The sequence below is a fragment of the Thermobia domestica genome, chromosome 5 (assembly GCF_964235325.1).
Source record: "Thermobia domestica chromosome 5, izTheDome1.hap1.1, whole genome shotgun sequence".
NCBI lineage: Eukaryota > Metazoa > Arthropoda > Insecta > Zygentoma > Lepismatidae > Thermobia > Thermobia domestica.
The window spans coordinates 252,982,504-253,002,854 of NC_137458.1; the positions used below are offsets into that span (position 1 = coordinate 252,982,504).

The 20,351-nt window shown below is 36.3% G+C and overlaps 1 protein-coding gene across 1 annotated transcript in view; it reads left to right on the forward strand.

The window, feature by feature from the left end:
- The window catches only part of LOC145684820 (uncharacterized), a 93,861-nt gene that overhangs the window by 56,956 nt on the left and 16,554 nt on the right, over positions 1–20,351 (forward strand). Inside the window, exon 2 of the mRNA XM_081757188.1 lies at positions 17,358–17,608. Within this exon, the coding sequence (XP_081613314.1) occupies positions 17,358–17,608 (251 nt within the window). The remainder of the gene's footprint in view (positions 1–17,357; positions 17,609–20,351) is intronic.

The following is a 20,351-nucleotide window of genomic DNA, read 5'->3' on the forward strand; positions in this document are numbered from 1 at the left end:
AGGGTGACAAACGAAAGTTCTTGAGGCGATTTGTCACCATGGATAAAACGTGAGCTCACCGTCTTGACCCTGAGTATAAAAGCCAAATCATACACAGAAACACCCCGTCACCAACGAAATTGATGGTTCAGCCACCAGAGAGCAAAGTGAAGTAATGTATGAGGTGGGATCCAGAGGAAATTATTTTAATTGATTATCTCGTACAGGTGTTTATTTTGTAACCATAATTCACAAATTACGTACACCATAAAAGAAAAAAACATGGAATGTTAGATCGTGTTGTGTAGTTCCATTGCAAGAATGCAACCGTCCACACTTCCCAAGTAGCGATGGCTGCAGTTCATAATCTGGGTTCAAACTTGTTCCCTATACCCTTATTCCACCGATTTGGCCCGCAGTAACTTTCACCAGCTCCTTAAACCGAAGAAGACAATACATGATAGATATTTTTGCAGTGATTTTGAGGTTACTGATACTGTGGATACTTGGCTGTAGTACCAACGGTACGATTTTTTCTCCTGAAGTTGAAACATTGGAGAGCAGATGAGAAAAGTTTGGTAATGTTGCAGGGGACTATGTTGAAAAGTAACATTCATTTTGTTTTCCTACAAAAGTTCTTTCTGTGTCAGGGGCAGAGAACGTTGAACCATCCTCGTATCAGCATCCTTCGTTTGAGCCGAAGTCTGAAACAATGCCCTATTAACACAACAATGTAACATACAAGCAGAAATTACACGATCAACGGCTTGTAAAATACTATTTTATTGAAGAGTTTCAATGTTCCAACCACTGGCGCAAATCCCGGGGGGACGAGGGGGACATGTCCCCCCAATCTTGGACATTACAATCTGACTTAAAAAGTGCTTTTTGGGATAAGTGTAATGATTTGTGTCAGACTGCCACAAAGGAATGTAAGATGAAATTGATTTCTCTTGGCTTTTCCATTTTTTAAAAAGAATCGTATTCTGTAGTATTTCAAACTGAACTTCGTGCTGTAGTGCGTTTAGTAGTATGTATTAATTCCACTTCCGCTACTTGGGCACAAATTGCAATAAATGCCAGAGGAGGATATGCCTCTCTCCTCATGCTGGAAAGTTGTCTCAGCTGTAGGTACGGGCACAAATTCCGGGGAAATGGGGAGAAATGTCCCCCCCCAACATTCGAACTGGAGGCTCTCCCAATAATCCGATTATAAAAGTGCTTTCTGCAGATAAGTGTGATGATTTGTGTCCGACTGCCACACAGAAAAGTGAGATGAAATTTGTTTCTCTTGGCTTTTCCATTTTTAACGAATATGAAGGCGTGCGACTGTGCGTGACGTAACCTGATATGAAATCTTATCTCCTCCTCTCCCCTAGGCCCTAGCATACGAAGAGTATATAGACAATCCAATGTCAGTAGAACCCATCTTTTCAGTAAATGCACATTTAATCTATTTGTAGTATCAGCCTAGGCATCTACTCATGCTTCGCAAGCTAACTAACTCTATAGCCTATGGAATCCGGAGGTTCAATGTCGCGTTCACAAAAGCTCTCCACTGACTTCTATCCTTAGTCAACTGGATCCAGTTTCTGCTTTGTATTCCTATTTTCGCAAGATCCATCTTAATATTGTTTTCCCATCTGCGCCTAGGTCTTCCTAATGGTCGTTTTCCGATTGGTCTTCCAGTCAAGACTTTGAAAGCGTTTCTACTTTCTTCCGTTCTAGCTACATGACCTGCCCACCTAAGCCTTCTAGACTTGACGACCCTAACAATGTTGGGTAAACCGTATAAATTATGTAGTTCCTCGTTATGAAGTTTCCGCCATTCCCCATTCCCGTTCCTCTTGGGTCCGAATATTCGTCTCAGGATCTTGTTCTCAAATATTTTCAGTCTATGTTCTTCCCTCAGAGTAAGCGACCATGTTTCGAAACCATCCAAAACAACAGGTGTGATTATCGTTTTATTTATTTTAAGCTTCCAATTCCTCGACAGAATTCGCGACGACAAGAGATTTTGAACTGAATAATAATATAAATTCTCTGTTTTTAGTTGACATTTAATTTTTTCGTGAATAGGATTTTTGTCTGTTAATATTGATCCTAGATATTTGAAAGTATTCACTCTATCAAAAGTATTATTTAATATTTTAACGCATTTACAATTTGCCATATTACGGTCCCGACGCACTTCTATATATTTAGTTTTCTCTGATTTACTGCTAAACCTTTGTCCCTGCAAGCGTTTAACAAGACCTCTGCATTTCTTTCTATTGTTCTCCTATCATCTATTAAATTTACATCATCAGCGTACGCATAACCTGGTGAACACCGTTATGGTTGCTATCCTGGTTGCTATCTTTGATTTTCCTTATAGCGTATTCCAGGACAAAGTTAAATAATAATGTCGACAACGCATCTCCTTGTTTCAGGCTATTCTCGCTGTGAAAGCTCGTGGCCAAAAATTTTCCTACCCGGACTTTACTTTGGGATTCATTTAAACATGCCTTAATTGATCTAATTAGCTTTTTCGGTATTCCAAATTCTATAAGAACGTCGTACAATGTTTCTCTCCTAACCGAGTCGTACGCCTTTCTAAAATAAATAAATAGTTGATGTGCCGGGCTATTGTATTTCCACTTCTTTTCGAGTATTTGGCGAATGGTAAATATTTGGTCGATAGTTGATCGATTTCGTCTAAATCCGCACTGATGATCTCCAATAATTTCATCTGCGTATGGGGTCAATCTTTCTAATAGAATGTTTGCAAGGATTTTATAGGATGTTGACAGAAGAGAGATGCCTCGATAATTATTACAGTCAGTTATGTCGCCTTTCTTGTGGATTGCAACAATGATTGATTCTTTCCGCTCTTTCTCCTTTAGCCTAACCGGCATAACCGTGGGAAATAAAACTCAATTCTTTCCACTCTTGTGGACATTCTCACTTGTAGATAAGAAGTAGTTTGTGTATTTTGTTCCAAAATTTTTCGCCTCCAGCTAAAATTAACTCAGCCGGAATTTCGTTTACACCCGGAGATTTGTGTTTCTTTAATTTCTTTATAGCGATTTCTACTTCTATTCGGTTGGGTTCTGGAATATACGGTTCTGAGGTGAGTATCTCACTTTCTCCACGCACATTAGTTTTTGACCTTTAAATCTTTCCGTCTATTTAAAATGCTATCTGTATCAGTGAAAACTGTTCCATCAACTTTCTTTAATATAAGCACGAGATTGATAGCCTTTCTTAAATTCGTTGATCCCTTTATACATGTCCCGAACGTTTTTATTTTTACTATTATCTTCAAGTTCGTAAATTTTAGCTTTCAAAAAATCGCGTTTCTTTGTTCTAAAAGTTTTGGAAGTTTCCCGTCTGATGTCTACGAAATTTTGTGTAGTTATTTCATTTGGATTTTGTAGCCAACGTAATTTTGCCTGTTTTTTCTTCTCTGCTAGTTCGGACCATGGTTTGTTCCTACGTATTTCCGCGTGTCCCAATTTTTAGAGAGGATACTTCGTAGGCTAAGCAAAGAAAATAATTCAATTGCTGGAATATTTTTCTCCATAATCTTAAGGTTACATCTGTTAACTAAGGAGTATATGACATGCGACAGATTTCTGTAATATTATTGAGATTATCGTCATTTTGCTCAAAGAGAATTTTTGCGTCATACATAATTGATATTCTTTCTTCATAGTTTTGGGGAAGTCATTATTTATATTATTATATTATTATAAAACAATTTTAACGTGGATCTTTGTGGATGCTTAATTAGAAACATACAAATTATAAATATGTGTGTATTCAGATTTCAGAATGTGTTCACGGCAGTGATTTATAATATTGATATGTACTACTACTTCATTTACACCGCCTAATATATAATATACTCTAAAACAGTTGATCAGATTCATTCAGAAGGGAGTTTCATCTCCCTTCTCTAGAATAAGGCGTATTTAGGATTTTGTTTCGAGGGGTTATGCCCAACACAAAGAAGGAAGTGGGCAATTGTCCATCTGAGTTTGAGAATTAAATATATTTTAATTTATGCATAAATTGAAGTTATAATGGCAAGAATTGCAGATCGATAAATCCTGTATGATATCATACAAAAATTTAGGAGTGAATCTAACCCTTTATTCTATTCATACAAGAAAAAGGAAGCATTCTCTTGGCCTTCCTAATTTCCCGGGCTCATTATTCCTCCGTTTTGATTTTCTTTAATTCAAATATTTCATTCTCTTAAAAATAACTAAACAAAATATTTCCTTTGTTAAAATAACTAAAGTTCTGTCATGTTGATATCCGCGCAAGTTGGTGTGGAACACCAGTTTCTCTTATCAACTCCTCTTAGTTTGGTGTTGCTGATTACGACCGACTTGAATCATAACTGACAACGGCCGATAAAGTATGATAGGCGAAATGAAAGAAAGTAATGTCAAGGAAAAGAAACAGAAAAGTAGAAAAGACGAAAGAAAGAACGAAAGGACGCAGTTCTTACATGGAATGAAATTTGAAAAATACAGTATTATTTCAGAACAAAGAGCATAAGAAAATGGAAAATCAATGACATTCTTAGAAATGGTAAGAAGGATTATTGTTGTACGTGGAATCCAAAAAACTAAAATTTATTTCGTGGGGGGGGGGTCTTGAGCCCTATAGCCTCCTAAATACGCCACTGAAGACAATTCTGCTCCCCTGATCCTTCGCAGCATTGTTTTTCAACTTCATAAATATTTTGAACATCGCTAATATATATATATATATATATATATATATATATATATATATATATATATATATATATATAATATGTGAACGGGTTTACCCGTCCCCCCCAATGTTGAAGACGGATTTGCGCCGATGGTTCCAAAAAATAGCAGCAGAATTTCAGACATAATTGAAACGAAATATTTAAAACTCATGTTAGAATATCTTTGAAAGTTACTCTCGATTTTAAACTGTTTTTGGTATACTTAACATGATGAGCATGTAACTTTGAAAACCTGCAATTTTATGGTAAATGTTATATTAAACAATATTCTCATAGAACGATTCTTATTTTAACAAAAGAGACACTGACCAAAGCTTAAAACCCACTTTATTTTAAATTATAATTTGTAACTGTTTCGGATATCTTTTGTTAAAACAATCAATGCAAAACCATGAATAGTCTTACTAACGATTCTTAATATTGTTGATACACGAAATGAAAATTTGCACTTTTAATCAATTAAATAATATTTTGGAAGAATGTAAATATTTGTTCATGATCTAATCTATTTATCATCTGCTCCAAAAATCATGTTCTAGATCTTGGGTGGCCAACATCTAGACATCAGTCTACTGGCCGATCTCCAAGTTGTCATGTTGTCTTTATCATTATTAATGCTTTATGACTACCTGTAGCGGTGATTTCTGGCATGACAATTCGCTTCCAATCCTTAAAAAAAAAAAATTAAAAAATAAAAAATAAAAAATTGGCCATTCTTGTTCTAGATGAACTCAGAATTACTTGCCATATCTACTGGGGATCAAATACAGGCAAGGGCACCCATCAGGGGGGCATTGTGGAGCGCTTGCCTCCCTCCTTTAGAGGAAATTGTGCTTCGGAAGATCGAAAACTCAATAATTTCTTTAGAATAGTTACCGCAAAATTTGAGACATTTGAAATGTCGCTTATACTGCCCCCCCCCCTTGGAAACCACAACATGGGCGCTCTTGAATATATAGACCAGAAACCGGAAACCTTCGGCTAAAAACCGGTTCTTGGAGATTCGGTTTTCAGAACCGGTTCCAGACCTGGATTCGAAAACCCCCAAAGACCCGTAAAGGAGGCACAAAGTTGACAATCAAAACACTGCAAAGAGGACCACATGCTTGAGCCCTCCCCGCCAAAAATCCGCTTGTGCCCCCCAGAAAAAAAATTTCCGTAGATACATTATTGTGGTAATTTTTAATCGGAAATACTTAAGTACACACAGGGAAAGTAAAAGTTACTTGAGTAGTGAAAGCTGGAATGAGTTCAAGCTATTTACTTTCAATAGTGATTTTGTATTTCAACCATTTGTTTCAGAACTCGTTTTCGAAAAATAAAATCAGTTGTAGCTTACACATAAAAAAAAAAAAAATCCTGTTCGATTACGTTCACAGGTTCCTCCTTACGAGTCGACATCATACATAAAATCAGAACCGGATCTCAGGAACCGTTTCCAGACCTGGATCCGAAAATCCGGTTCCTGGAAAGGATCTTCTAGAACCGGATCCGTTCAGAACCGAAAACCAATTCCACTAGGAATCGGTTCTGGCCATCCCTAGTAGTTACTTGATCATGAAGGGGTATACAAAAGGCGCAGGACACGTCAACATGCAGGAATTTTCATGCAGTTTCTAGATCTGCGTACCTCACCATGTGAAATTCCAGTGGTTAGTCAAGGGAGGCAACTATATTGTGATTGAGTTTCTGTTTCGACCTCTTAGTTTGTGTCCTGGCATTTCATGTGTTGAAGTTTCAGTCCTGTTGTTACATGCTTTTCATGCCAATTACTCTTGGTGTTTAGTGTTTTACTACTTATGTTTGGGATCACAACCTATCTCAGATCCTCGCATTTGTCTTGGGCCACTGCTACCTGCTTTGGTCTAAGTATCCTATAGTTTCCGAGGTGAATCCTAAGTTTTAATTAGTGTTATGTGGGGTTGATTGGATCCGTATTGTGTTAGCGAAGAAGGTAAGTGATTTCTATTATCATAGGTCTTTTACTAGCATATGTTCTAATCTTTATAGAGTCAAAAAATGAAAGTATTTATATCGGTAGAGAGTATGCCTCCTCTCCCCAAGCAAAACATGAAATTATGCTACTGTTTTATTCGTCTGTGGTAGTTGTAAGAGATGTGCATTACGTTTTTGCTGGAATAAATCAAGTGTATAGAAGCAAAACCTGCTAAATCCATTTTTCAATTTTGTCAGGGAACGAAGAAAAAGTGGCGTCCTTATATTTCAGAATTGTTGAACAACTTTTTTTTCAGTGATAGATTTCACTCATTTTCATTAAGTTGTGACTGCTAAACAAAACAATTGTTTAACAATTCTCAAACATAAGAGCGTCACTTTTTCTTTGTCTCCTGACAAAATTGAAAAATGGATTTAGCAGGTTTTGCTTCTACATCCCTAAAGTAAGAAGTATGAAGACACTCTTTTGTTGTACGGATTCAGAGGTAGGGCCTAGGTTGATATATTTTTTCTTTCATATCTTTAATACTTAGAGAGCAGAGAACTTGCAAAGTAGGTTTCGGATAATCGGTAAGGATTCTGTCTGATTCTTCGATATTGTTCTGCAAGAGGGCCTCCTGTATGTACTTTTTATGCTATACTTGAGATTTAGTTAAGCATTGCACGGTTTGATTTATTTGTATAGTTCATGAGTTATTGATGTAGTATAATGACAGACCTTGTGTAGTCAGAATCGTTCAGTTTTTGAGAGGAACAATACATGTCCATATGTCACTGTAGATTTTGTTTATCTATTATAAGAGAGGTTCTCTTTCTCATGTCGAATGCCATTGCTACAAATATCTCCAGTTATAGGATACATCGGATTATTTTCTTCTTGGCTTCTAGTATTTGCGTATTAACTGTAATGCTTTAGTCTTCAGCAGGGTTTCTCAATCTAGGGGGAGTCGCGACCCCTAGGGGGTTTGTGAGAGGGTTTCATGAAGGGTCGCGAATATAAGTGGAAGAGATAAATATAATTAGAATCTAATAGCGGAAAATATTTTTAAATATTGGGTTTTGTTCTGATAGGCTTACTTTTATTTTTATACATAGGGTCTACTGTTAAGAACAACAAAAAATCTGCGTTAAGAACAACTAAACATTTTCAATAGGTGCAGAGTTGTTCAAAAGTAAATTTAAATGAAAGAAGGACGATATAAAACAAACGAGAACTGTATATTAAAATACCAGAAAATACAAATGCAACAAAACCTACATATTGAAATACAATTAAAGTTGAAAGGTAATGACATTCCTCACCATGGTGTGACTTCGCTAATGCGACCATGTCCGATTCAACCTTTGTAACGCACATTATCAAGTCATTTAAAATACTCAATAACTTGTTTAACAACTGACCAAGTTTTTTTAAAAACCAAAATTCGAAATCACTTTATCATATGGTACAAATTTAAGGGAGTTATGCAGTTTTAAAATTTTCGAACTTCCTCCATTTTGAAACAGTATGACGGATCGGATACGATATTTATAATATGAATGAACTGACCAAATTTGGTTTTAATCCATTTGCATTTAGGGAAGTTACTGTATCTTCTATATGCACGAAATGGATTCTACTATTATAGAAATAGATGGCTATCCGCAACAGGTATATTAAAGATCCCACACAAGTTTATTACAAACAAGAAATTATAAAGGGGACGCTGGCAAGAGGATCCTGCCAATATCTATGGGGGGTCTAGGGAGGCCGGGCCCTCCCTAAATTTTTCCTGGCGTCCCCCAAAATGTTGATGGTAGTCTTGCAAATAAACTACATATAATATGATGATGAACTATAATATGGTTGATTCGGCCCTCCGAACTTCTACGGGAGCCCCCTACATTTCTGGGCTGGCTACCGACCTGAAGAGGATGTGATAAAATGAGGGTCATAATAACAAGTGGGTTGAGAACCACTGGTTTACAGTAATGCCAATATATTTGGCTATTGTGAGTAGCAAGACAACTATTTGATTTTCTTAGATGTTTGAACATATCTTCTCTCTGAAAAAGAAGGTAGAAGAAACTAATCTGTGTCTTTGCTAGATTTAACTGTACTCTCCAAATGTGACACAAACTGGAGAACTGAAGAAGGTTTGATTGTTGAATCTTTGACGGAATGTATTTGGTGCTGGGTCCAATATTCCATTTTCATTGATGAAAACTCAGAATTTTGGTAGAAATATGAATTTATTTGTCTCGTTCACGAGATGAGATTTATATAAGATACATTATGAATTACCCATGTGGCATTAATCTCTGCATGATAGCGTACGTAAACAAACAATATCTGTCCGAGCAGAATGCAAGTGTCATTTATAATTGGCAACTAAAAAAAAGGCTTTTTAGCGCTGCGAAAATTCGTTTTTCTCAAACGTTAGGAATGAAAATTAACTCTCAAGCACGATGTGATCAGCCGAGTGACTTTAAGTTCCATCTTTTAACAACATTATACTTTAACAAAAATTATCAAAACTTTAACAAAACATTACACTTAATCATAAGAGTTAAGAGTTATGGAAAGTAATCTTACACTGCACTGTTTGCCAGGAACACCGTGGTCTATTGCAGGGTAAAAGTGGATGTGAAAAGTAAGTGGGCGGTAGGTAGCGGCATTACGTCACGCCGTTTCCCCTGCCTATCTTTGCCCATTGTATTTCTTTAGGAACTGGAGGGACGCCGTATATATTTTTTTCGAAGATAGAAGACGGCGTCTTCCCGCGTTCCCCTTCACTTTTACCCCTTGGTCTAGTGGTTAGATCGTTTGACTTATGTCCGTCGATTCCAGGCCCGCTGATTTCCCGAAAGCTCCTGCTATGTCTGTTAGAGATAGAGTGACGCAGCGCACTGATCACTTGTTCATCGCTAGTTCAGCCCATCGCTAACAGACATCAGCTCGCCGCCTTGGGGCTGGCTCTGGCCTACAAGGGGTGTTACACCAACTGGTTGGATGGTGGTACTGTTCTCCTATGTCATAATGACAAGTTTGACGAGGATTTATATCATTATCAGTTTCATTGTAGTAGGTAAAGTGATTGTCATTCAGCATCAATTGTAGGTTTCACAAAAAAAATCGTTCTTGTCGATTTTCTCATAAACTACAGATGAGGATTTACGTTTCGCCATATAATTTTGTTCTTAAATGAAATAGATAGATTTGGTATATGTCTGATATTTGGATTTCTTTTCGTTAAAAACTAATAATAATATTGTACTCGTAGGAAACTTCACTGTATTATATATGTCACGTTGATCGCTGTAATTTCAAAACGAATAAACGATATCAAATCTCCATCACTTTAAAAAATGTTGCTTAGGAGACCTGTTCACGAAGGAAAACTAAGTTATTTCTCCACATAACTGTAGAAGTTTTCACCTACTGATTCTGCATAATATATGTGCGTATATATATCCTATACTGGTGTTTGCATAGAGATTTTACGACTGAGTTGAAGGTATTTGTGGATTGGCACAATATGTATATAAGGCTTTATATGCAAAAATATCGAAGGAGAAATATAGTATGTTTGTCAATGTCGTAACGGAAACAAAAGAATATATGTAAGAAAAAATGGCATGTGTTACGTAAACTTTGTGGTAAACAAGGATGCGCCCAGTTGATGTGTGCAGTGTGCTAACAACCTCCTACTAGAGGTCGCCTTTTTATTTTCCTGTGAAATCACTTTCACTCGAGTATGCTAAATGAAACAACCACGTTAGTTAAACTACATAAAAAAAACAATGTTCTTATTGAGTCAGTCTTCAAAGAAGACACGACAAGGACTTTCTAAGTTTCCACAATGAACATCTTTCATTCAGAAGTGTAGAAGATCTAGTACAAACTAATATGAGCCAGTGACTTCCTGTAAACATTTGTTTTACATTTATTTTCTATGTATTTTTAGTTTTCGATTTTCGCCATATTGTTCCATGTACATAACACATCACAATTTACAGGGATAGTGTTTTACATCTTCATAAAGAATTTTCTTCTAAGAATTGAAATGCGTGCAAATTGTTAATGGTGCATTCAGGACTGCTGTGTTAATTAACATTCCTTCAGGAAATCTAGTGATATTGATATGATGATGGTTTGATAAGAAACTTGGTTTGATAATAAAGGAAATAATTTTAGTTTACTAAGGTGGTTTATGTGACATAGTCACCTCAAACTGCAACGCACCTGCACCAATCTTTCTCTATGGCTTCGCAGTTACTTCGCGGAAATGAGTTTCTTCAAAGCTTTCAAAATACTCGATAATTTCTTATATGACCCGTAGATTTGACTCAAATTTTCGTCCTGCTAAGAACTTTTTGAGTTTCAGGAATACATAGTAGCCCGAGCAAGTTAGATCCGGTGCATAGCAGGATGCGAAAAAAGTTCAAGTCGCGTTTCGGCCAATTTTGGCTAATGAACACGGCTTTTTCTTTGCTGTGGAGTGAAAAAATGGGGCACACATCTTGTGTAAAAGTTTCTTTTATGTGGAATTCATTATGCAAACTGAAATGAACTTGTTCCATTGAGATGCTTGTGGCTTCTGCTAACTCGCACACCTTTACTCGTCGGTAGTCCCAAATCATAGACATTATTGATGATTTCAGGTGTTACAGCTAATTTCGAGGCTGCAGGACGTGGTACATCTTCAATGCTTGTTCTGTCATGCTTACATTCATTTATCCAAAGTCGAAGCACGTTTCGTAGCAAGAACATGATTCAAGGAATGTAGGTAAAACCCTCTCTTGAAATTTCTTCACTGTTTTCCCTTCCAGACATAAAACAATTCTCTTTAAGCAACTGTCAAACAATTAATTACTGTCAGAATGACTTCAGACCATAGATTATTTACTCAAGAAAAGGAATTTTATGACTACATATACAACTGACGTTAGAGCAATCTACAGTATTAGTATGAGAACCACGTTAATTATCAAATCGCCGTCGTATTTATCAATAACAACTACAGTAGTCTGTAGGTTGTAGGTACCTTGATTTAACGGATTTGAGAAGCAAGGAACAAACCTGGAGCAACCGATTTAACTTAATGTTCTAAATTAAAAATGTTGAATTTACCGTATTATCAGTGCCGTCCGTAGAAAATCAGAGCCCGGGACGAGAGTATACGACGGCGTGCCCCCCTCTTACTTATGAGTGAGGTCGACAGATCAGCCGAGAAGCGGAAGAAAATTTGCAAAAATAAACTCTGCTTTTCCTTGATTTTGAGCACTTTTATTACTTTTCCCTATATATATATACAGGGTAGTTCAAAAGTAGATATAAATGCTTTAAGCGGACAGCATAAATGCTTTAAGCGGACATGAACCTTCCACAGAAACAACAGAAAATGCAAATCCTGAGTTTGCACTGGTGAAATTTACTGAGTTTTTACAAAAGCATAATGCGGTATTAGTTGGATCAGATTATCACAACTTCTCTCTTCATTCAAATGTTTTTGATTGTCTTACTGATGCTGTATGTAATGAAGATTTTAGTATGCATCAATATGTGAAAAGTTATGATCATTTTTGTCTATTGAATGCTATTGACTGCTTGTATTCACGATATATTCAACATGGTATTAATTCTGGAAATAAGGTAATGGTAATAAAACCGTTTGGTGATGTGAACACTACATTGGTTCATGTAGCTGGAAGAAAGTTGATTCCAGTATTCGTGAAATTCAGAAAAAAAAAAAACATATGTTCCCATCAATGCTTGTAGTAATTGGTCGTTTGAGTTGAAGCTGTTGAAATGTTCACTCAACGAAAAGACCAAAATGATAACAGTAAACAATCCGATGGTGCTTTTACAGAACGTGATGAAGTGCGTTGGATTCAATCATCTAAGTGTGACATTGCAAAATTTTGAAAATCCATCAGTGATGCAATACAGTACTATCCTGAACCAAACTATTGCAGGTTTCAGATGAGAAACGACATGGCCTTGAGTTGGCCTCACACGGCGTCCAATTGGCATTGAGCGGTGTTGACAGTTCGCGACAAGCAGTTCTGCACGCTGTTTTCTTGCGCTACTGCGAATCTTGACAATATCACATTCGCTACTTAGAAATGTTGTACTAGCACATTAGCTGCTCACTTTACCAAGTATAGAAGAGAATTACGAACAAATACGTGAAAACTACATCTTTCTATGTCAACTGGTTGTCATGATAGACGCTTTGAAAGGTTTCCATATAAAACAATTAGTAAAACGAGCGTTGAGTCCCGCGTCTAATTTCCAGTGGATTTTGTTTCGATTTGCAAATAGAACTCACAACTTTTATTACAGAATAATCAGGGGTGTAGCCAGCAGATTGTTCTAGGAGAACATTACTTTCAGTGTGAGGCAAGCTTTTCACATATTAAAAGCAGAACAAATTACCTCTTTTACAACATGAAAGCATTTTAACTCATCATACGTACATACATACTATGCGCATATTATATTTTCACAATGCTTCCTTATCAAAAGACGGATCTTGACAGTACTGAAGTTAAAAACGGGAGTATAAAAGATGAATCAATAAGCTATTCGTAAGAAAATAAATACTGTTTATAGCAGTCTGTTTATCTCAATTTGTGTTTATGTAGGTTAAAATACTAAAGGAAAAAAACTCGGAAAAATATTAACTCCGATATTATTATGCAATAATATAGTAGTGAGTTCACAGTGCACCCAGTTAGGGAAATGAGAATATAAAGCATATGATTAATTTTAGTTGTTTCAATTAGGTATAGAAACCGTATTGATGATGATTGATTTTTTTTTTTAAAAATCATATTTTATTATAAAATCCTTCATTTGCATTAACTGTTAAATAAGTTTATTACACATATACCAGACGAACCTCATTTTGGAGCTGGAAATAGTTCGGAAAGACAGAGCCCCCTTTTCCCCCTTGGCTACATACCTTTGCAATCTGATTCATATACTGTACATACGCCTAACATCGTAAGAATAAAGCATGGGAAGTTTGTAATTTGTTTTGAAATTTACTTCAAGATAGACCCTTTCTTATTCTACAGAAGGAACGCAGTGTGTTTTCTGTTTCTTTTATCTTTCACGTTCAACTGCCTTATTGTGTGCGACTTTTAACACCCCCTTTTCTCCTCTATAAGGGAATCAAAAGCATCAGGCGTCTGAATGGTGTCATAAATTATCGTAACCCAAAACAAACTCGAGCATATCGAGTTGCTTAGGAATCAGATGGATTACTTTCGTGGCACCTACACCAAGCTCAAGCATGCTACTTGTAATGAAACCGGAGAAGGAAACAAAAGGGCTAGTTGTGTAGGAACTAACTTAAGAGAATTAATCAGTGTCTCGTTGCTTTCTTTCGTGGTAGTTCGTTTATTCTCCAAAATTATAGTTGACAATGTCTTTAAGCAAACCGAGTACAGCAGAAGTTTTATTTTCTGTCTTCCTTTTTTTCTTTTTCTTTCAAGTGCTACGAAGTCAAGCTCGAAGAATTATTTTTTTGTGTTTACAGTTTTCGGAAACCATAAAAATAAATTTACAAGACTCAGATTCAGACAAAGACGAAATATTAACTGACATAGATGATAGTGAAAGTAGTGTTGAAGACAAGTGTTTAGCATTTCCGCTGGAAAAGTTAACATGTAAGTAATTTAGTTGCTATATATACTTCTAGGATGCACAGTCAAAATTCTTGAGTTTGCTGGAATAGTACATTTACATTGTGAATAATGTTGCCAATGTATGTGTCATAATCTCAACTGGAGGAAGACCGAGAAGGCAAAGGGGAGTCCGAAATCCGGCAACACCGCGCGAAATATCGTGCTCCATTGGCCACTGCCCGTGATGCTTTTCATCTGAAACACACAGTAACCTTAATCGAAAACAAATTCGAAACATTCATGTAAGATTAAAATGTGATCTCAATGTGAAAAGTAATGTTAAATTCATGTGTACCGGTATTGTAACCGAACCTAATTACAGAAGAAATAGAAACCTGATAGGACAGACTATCGTGGATATCGTGTAAAGGACAAGTACAGATTCGTTACGAGACACATCTTGCCGCCAGTAAAACGAATGAGAACTGAACCTAATTCTACCGCTAAGACAACCGAACTTAATCTTAGTAGTAGCTGTAATAGTGATTGTCTAACTGAACCTAATCCAAGTGTAGTACGATACTTACTCTTAGAAAGCATGTATTCATTAGATCTGATTTTCATCGAAGGGAATTTCGTAGAAATCTCATAGATGGCAAAACTTCTCAAAGTAAGAAACGAAGAACTGTAGAAGTAATTAACGCGCAATACTATGCTGACCTGCTATAGCTATGTTGACCTGTTACTTTTTCACCGCATATATAGCTACTGAAAATGCAGATATGACCAGTGGCCACCGGTCACTATTTGGCAACAAAATAGGTATTGTTCAACACCAATATTATATCTCTATGATTTACGGTTTCCGAGATATGGCTCCTTAAATCTCCCGAAATCGTAACTTTTTTTTGGCCAATATCTCGAGAACGGTAAGGGTGACGCGAAAAATTCCATCACTTCTTTAAAATAGTTTTTGATGCTCTATCGAATGGGAGGGGTCAAAATTGAAAAACTCGCTAATAACAAACACACACAGAAAATTCAGTAACGAACTTCTTAATTTCGTTGAATATTTCATTAACAACCCTAAAATACTGCATAGATTTCTCTCATTTAAAAAAAATCACAATGGATAACTTTGTTTTTGCAATGAGTCTTCTTCGATTAAAGTTTTTCGTAAACACCGATTATCGTTTTGTTCATATTTCATAATGAATTTACTAAACTGTTGAGTGACATAATTAGAGAATAGGAACTACAAAGTTAGTGCAGTGACTCGTACATTTTATAAGATAGAATAGGGACGTGGGTTCCCCCATGTTATGGGTCATCTTAGTTTATTCTTACATATTCTTTACACCCTTACCAAATTCATAAAAAACTTCATTTTTAAAATATAACTTTACTATTTAACATTTTTTTAAATTTTCGAATTATTTTACCTATTTGTATATAGATTTCTTTTATTTCCTGTACATAATAATTGTTTATACTATATTTTACTTGTATTGCCCAGGATTTTCAAATACCTGCAATTGTCGAAATGTGATTCCTATTCAGAATAATTTTCCAAGAATTTTTAATGCAATTTTCCTCTTCAAATTTCAGGAAGCTCTTGAACTTAATCCTTGCACAAGTAGTCACTAAGATTTAGAAAAATAACGTGATAAATCATGGCAATAGGTTTCGTTCATGAGACAATCTATAGCACGAGTCAAGAGGATACATTATTTTTTTAGTATTAACACAAATGTAATACATTTTGATTCATATTTACACTAGGAATATATATGCGCTTTCTCCTTATTTTCATACGTTCTTAATACTGGCTCGGTCTTTGCAAAGGAAAAGAACGTTGTGAAGGTCTTTGAACATGAACGTTCCTTGCAGAATATAATTAATTATTTTCTTTTGTTTTATGAAGGAAAAATAATTTTCTCTTAGAAACAATCAATCATAACCCTTGAAAACAATCATAATCATGGTTGCCACAGTTTCTATAGGATACAGTAGGTACTTAAAAAAGGCAGAAAATGCTATAATGTAAGCGCAGAAAGAATGTTTTTTTTAGATAGCCCACAGTAGACTATGGAACCATTAGGCTGGATGTTGACAGTGTAAAATGGATGGTTTGTGTGAAGTTTTACCTCAAATATTTTACACGCAACTAGTTTTATGATTACCTTTTGAAGAGGGAGGACTTACTTTAAAATGTAACTCATTAGAAAATTACAAATAAGTAAGTACTGTGCGTAAGATTAGTGCATTTAATTTTGTACGTTTAACTGTGTGTACACATTGGTAATGCTTTATTTTCCCAATTTTGCTGGATGCATCTCGTATGGGTGGTTTCTTAAGTCTGTTCTGTTTCTTAGATCCAATTGTCTTTCCTTTCACTCGTCAATACGTGGCAACTATAGGAAAACCTAGTTCTAATACATAAGAAAATAATAAATAATTATTTTTAGTCAGTATGGACTATTGGTTTGTGATAATTTACAGGGGTATGTATGATATGCGTCTTTTCAACAATTTTATTACGAAAACATATTAAAGCAGCTAAAAATAGGAAAATAACTATCTTAAGAGTCGCATTCGTTCAGCTCTCTTCATAATCATATTCGAAACCATCAAAGTAAATAAGTATGTAGTCGATACTATTGCTATTATCATTACTTGCTTTTTTAAAACCAATGGTCCAATATGTCGTTATTTCCCAATTCGCTTACTCTTCAACTAGTCTTCAATCCAAATTCTGATCACAGTTTATTGCTACCAACTACACTCTGTTCGACCTAATTTTCATCTTAAGGAATATTATCGTTTGAATTCGCATTTACGTACAAAATGTTTTATATTAAGAACATTATGTGAAGTGTTATTAGAGATTGAATGGATGTAGAACCTGGTGTTCCTTTCTTTTCAATAGCAGAGTTCACGAAAGATTGTCACATTATCAATGTTTTAAGTACTTAAGTATTAGATATTCGAACAATAATAATAATTTCCGTTTGTTTTGTTTGTATTGCAGGTGATTGCACTCTCCTTACAAATACATGCAGCTCCTCAGGAACAGCCACAACCTGCACCCAACGGAGGGGAGGAGCAGCCGGAATCCTCGGACCAGCAGTTCGGCCAAAGAGTAACTACAGAAGCTGGACAAGAAGTTCAGGGCGCAGAAGCAAGGCAAGGGAAGCAAGAAGGTTCTCCAGAGCAAAACAATGTTGTTCCTATTGTAGCTCAGAGAAGTGATATTGGGATTGACGGTTCCTATAATTACAGGTAAGACTTACTCTGGCGGCATATTTATTTCACGCTCGACCCTAGCCATAGGAACTAAATTCACGTTTCTGATTGGTTGGAGTTTGCGATTGTCCAAACCTTCTGGTGCGGAGTATGACGTAATGTCACGTAGTATTATGAGGGTGAAGGAGGAACAAAACGGGCCCTGAGGGGTTTCTAACGCCCTTCGCTCGCTGAGCTAAGCTATTTTTCGTAACCGTGAGTAAACCACTTTTTATGCAATATATATTACGTACAAGGGCAAATGAGTATTATTTTATCTTATTTTAATGATAAAAGTGTTATGGCGAGAAACGGGTAACTTCAACCAATCAGAACTGTTTATTTAGCTCGTATGGCTAGGGCCAAGCGTGATTAAAATGTATTGACTCGGGTATAGACGAGAAAGTAATGATAAACGTGTTCTCATCCATAAATCCTTATCAATTTATTGGAAACACCATGAAAAAGGTACAACTTGCCAGGTTAATATTGCGTTGTACAACCTATAGCCTTCAGAATAGCACTGATGTGACAGGGAATGAAGTCATAGAGGCTGCGAATGTTAGTAAGAGTAAACTACACCATTCCGCGTGCATCGTATCACCCAGTTCCATGAAACAGAAGGAAGTGGAATGTGAACCGGATTTTTGTTTTCCAAAAGGATACATACAGACGTTCAGTTATGTTCGTGTTCGAAAGTTGGGCTTGGAGATTTCAACTTCTTTCAAATGTTCTCCAAATCACACCGCAGAAGGTCTAGCTATGGGAATGAGCTCATTGCCATCCTAGAACATGACGTCCTTGCTAGAACCAGCATCTAGGCCATAAGATACGTATGGTTCTCTAAAATGGTGACATAATCATAGGCAGCCTAAGCAGCGATAAGAGTCAACAAAGGATCCACTGAAAATCAGAATATTCGAGTCCACAGCATCATTATATTTTACAAGCGGGCGGGGACTTTATGCATCATACGCTTATCTGGACATCCGCTACACAAAGATACAGGTCATGGTTAAAAATAAAGTGAACAGTGATATATATGACAATATCTCCCGTTTCCAGTCATCAGCAGAGCATGTTGCATTTTGCAACACCAATAGCTACGTGCTAAAGCATTATGGTTATTATTGACTATTTCGCTTGTGTAACCAGTCCTCGTACATCCGTGACCTGTAAATCGGGGCGGAATATGATTTCCGATATACGCTGCTGAAGATGCTCGTTCAATTCCACCGTCACTTGAGCAGCAGTCACACGACCGTTCTGAGTAACAATCCGGTTTAATGCTCGGCGAAACTTGTCACTAAGGGTTTTCTTCTGACTACTATTCCTCTTCACTAATGAGGTTTAGCTCTAAACTTTGTAGACTGACAAGACCTTGGATATTGTTGCTGCTACACACTTGCTTCTTTGGTCACACTTACAGCACATAAGTAAGCGCCAACGATTTAAGCTCTTTGGAAATCATACTGGTCACAAATTTTACATTATCACTGTCTGTTTAGTTCGCTACACACTGTCGTTCTATTGTTTCTCACGTAGTGCAGAGTGTATCCTAACATTCCACCATACCCTACATCAAAACTTGGCGCTGCCGTTGCCGCTTGACCGTTATTAAGAAAGATATCTGATGCGTTTCCAACTCCAAGTATCGCTATTAAATTTATAATGCTCCGTATATCATAAATGTAACCACAAAATAATTTTCAATTAATTTAATAGGCTTTATAGGTTACATTTCCAACAATGTAGTTTAATGTTACATCCCGAGTCATCCACAGTTCTCGGTGAGAATCCAGAAAGTGGTAAGGTAATTGGTAACAATTTTCATTAATACGAGGAAGGATCAAAAACTAAGGTTAGAATGCCGATATTTCTAAAGTTTCGTCTGCTATAGAGGAATGAGGAGTATATGGTAATTTTAATAGATGGAGTTGGCAATTGTGCACAGTTTCAACTACCCGCCACCCACGTCGGTTATTGTAGGTAAACACAATGGCGATTTGTTTGGAAAACTTGTCTCTCGAAGAAATCCGTTCAGTTATTCGATTTCTGTGGGCCAAACATGTCACTACGGTTATAACACTAAAAAAAAAAAAAAAAAAAAAAAAAAAAAAAAAAAAAAAAAAAATTCAGTAGTTTAGTTTACGGTTTACGGATATCGCATTTCCTGATTCGCTCTGGATTGGAACCCCTGAAGGTAATTATGGCGGTTTAACATATACGGTGTTTTTTAAGGAATAGATTGTCAATGACATAAACTATATAGGAGTAGACTTGCAAAGACGCGTACATTCACCTTCAAAAACTATCTGATATATATAGTGGCGATCCTTAAAATTAGGGCAACATTGTGATTATTATTATTCGGGATTCTAACACCAACTTCCGTTTGATTCAGTTCGGCATACATTTGGCTCGAACTCAAAATACTCTTTATAGGTGGAATCCATATATACAACCCCGTGTCGACTCTATATTCATATCAGCCCTCTCATACATATCAGACAGTATACAAATATACGGTACACTACTTCAAGCCTCAACTAACAAAATAAAATACAGTTTTGACGTCATCACAAATAGATCATACTATATGCATTTTATTAACTTAATTGCATTTGTTTAATTAGCAGACGAACGCATGCATATATAAGTAAGTATTAGATGATCACTTAGCACATCGTAAGGTGTGAGAAGAAGTAGTTGAGGGTCCGTGAAATACATAAATTTCACG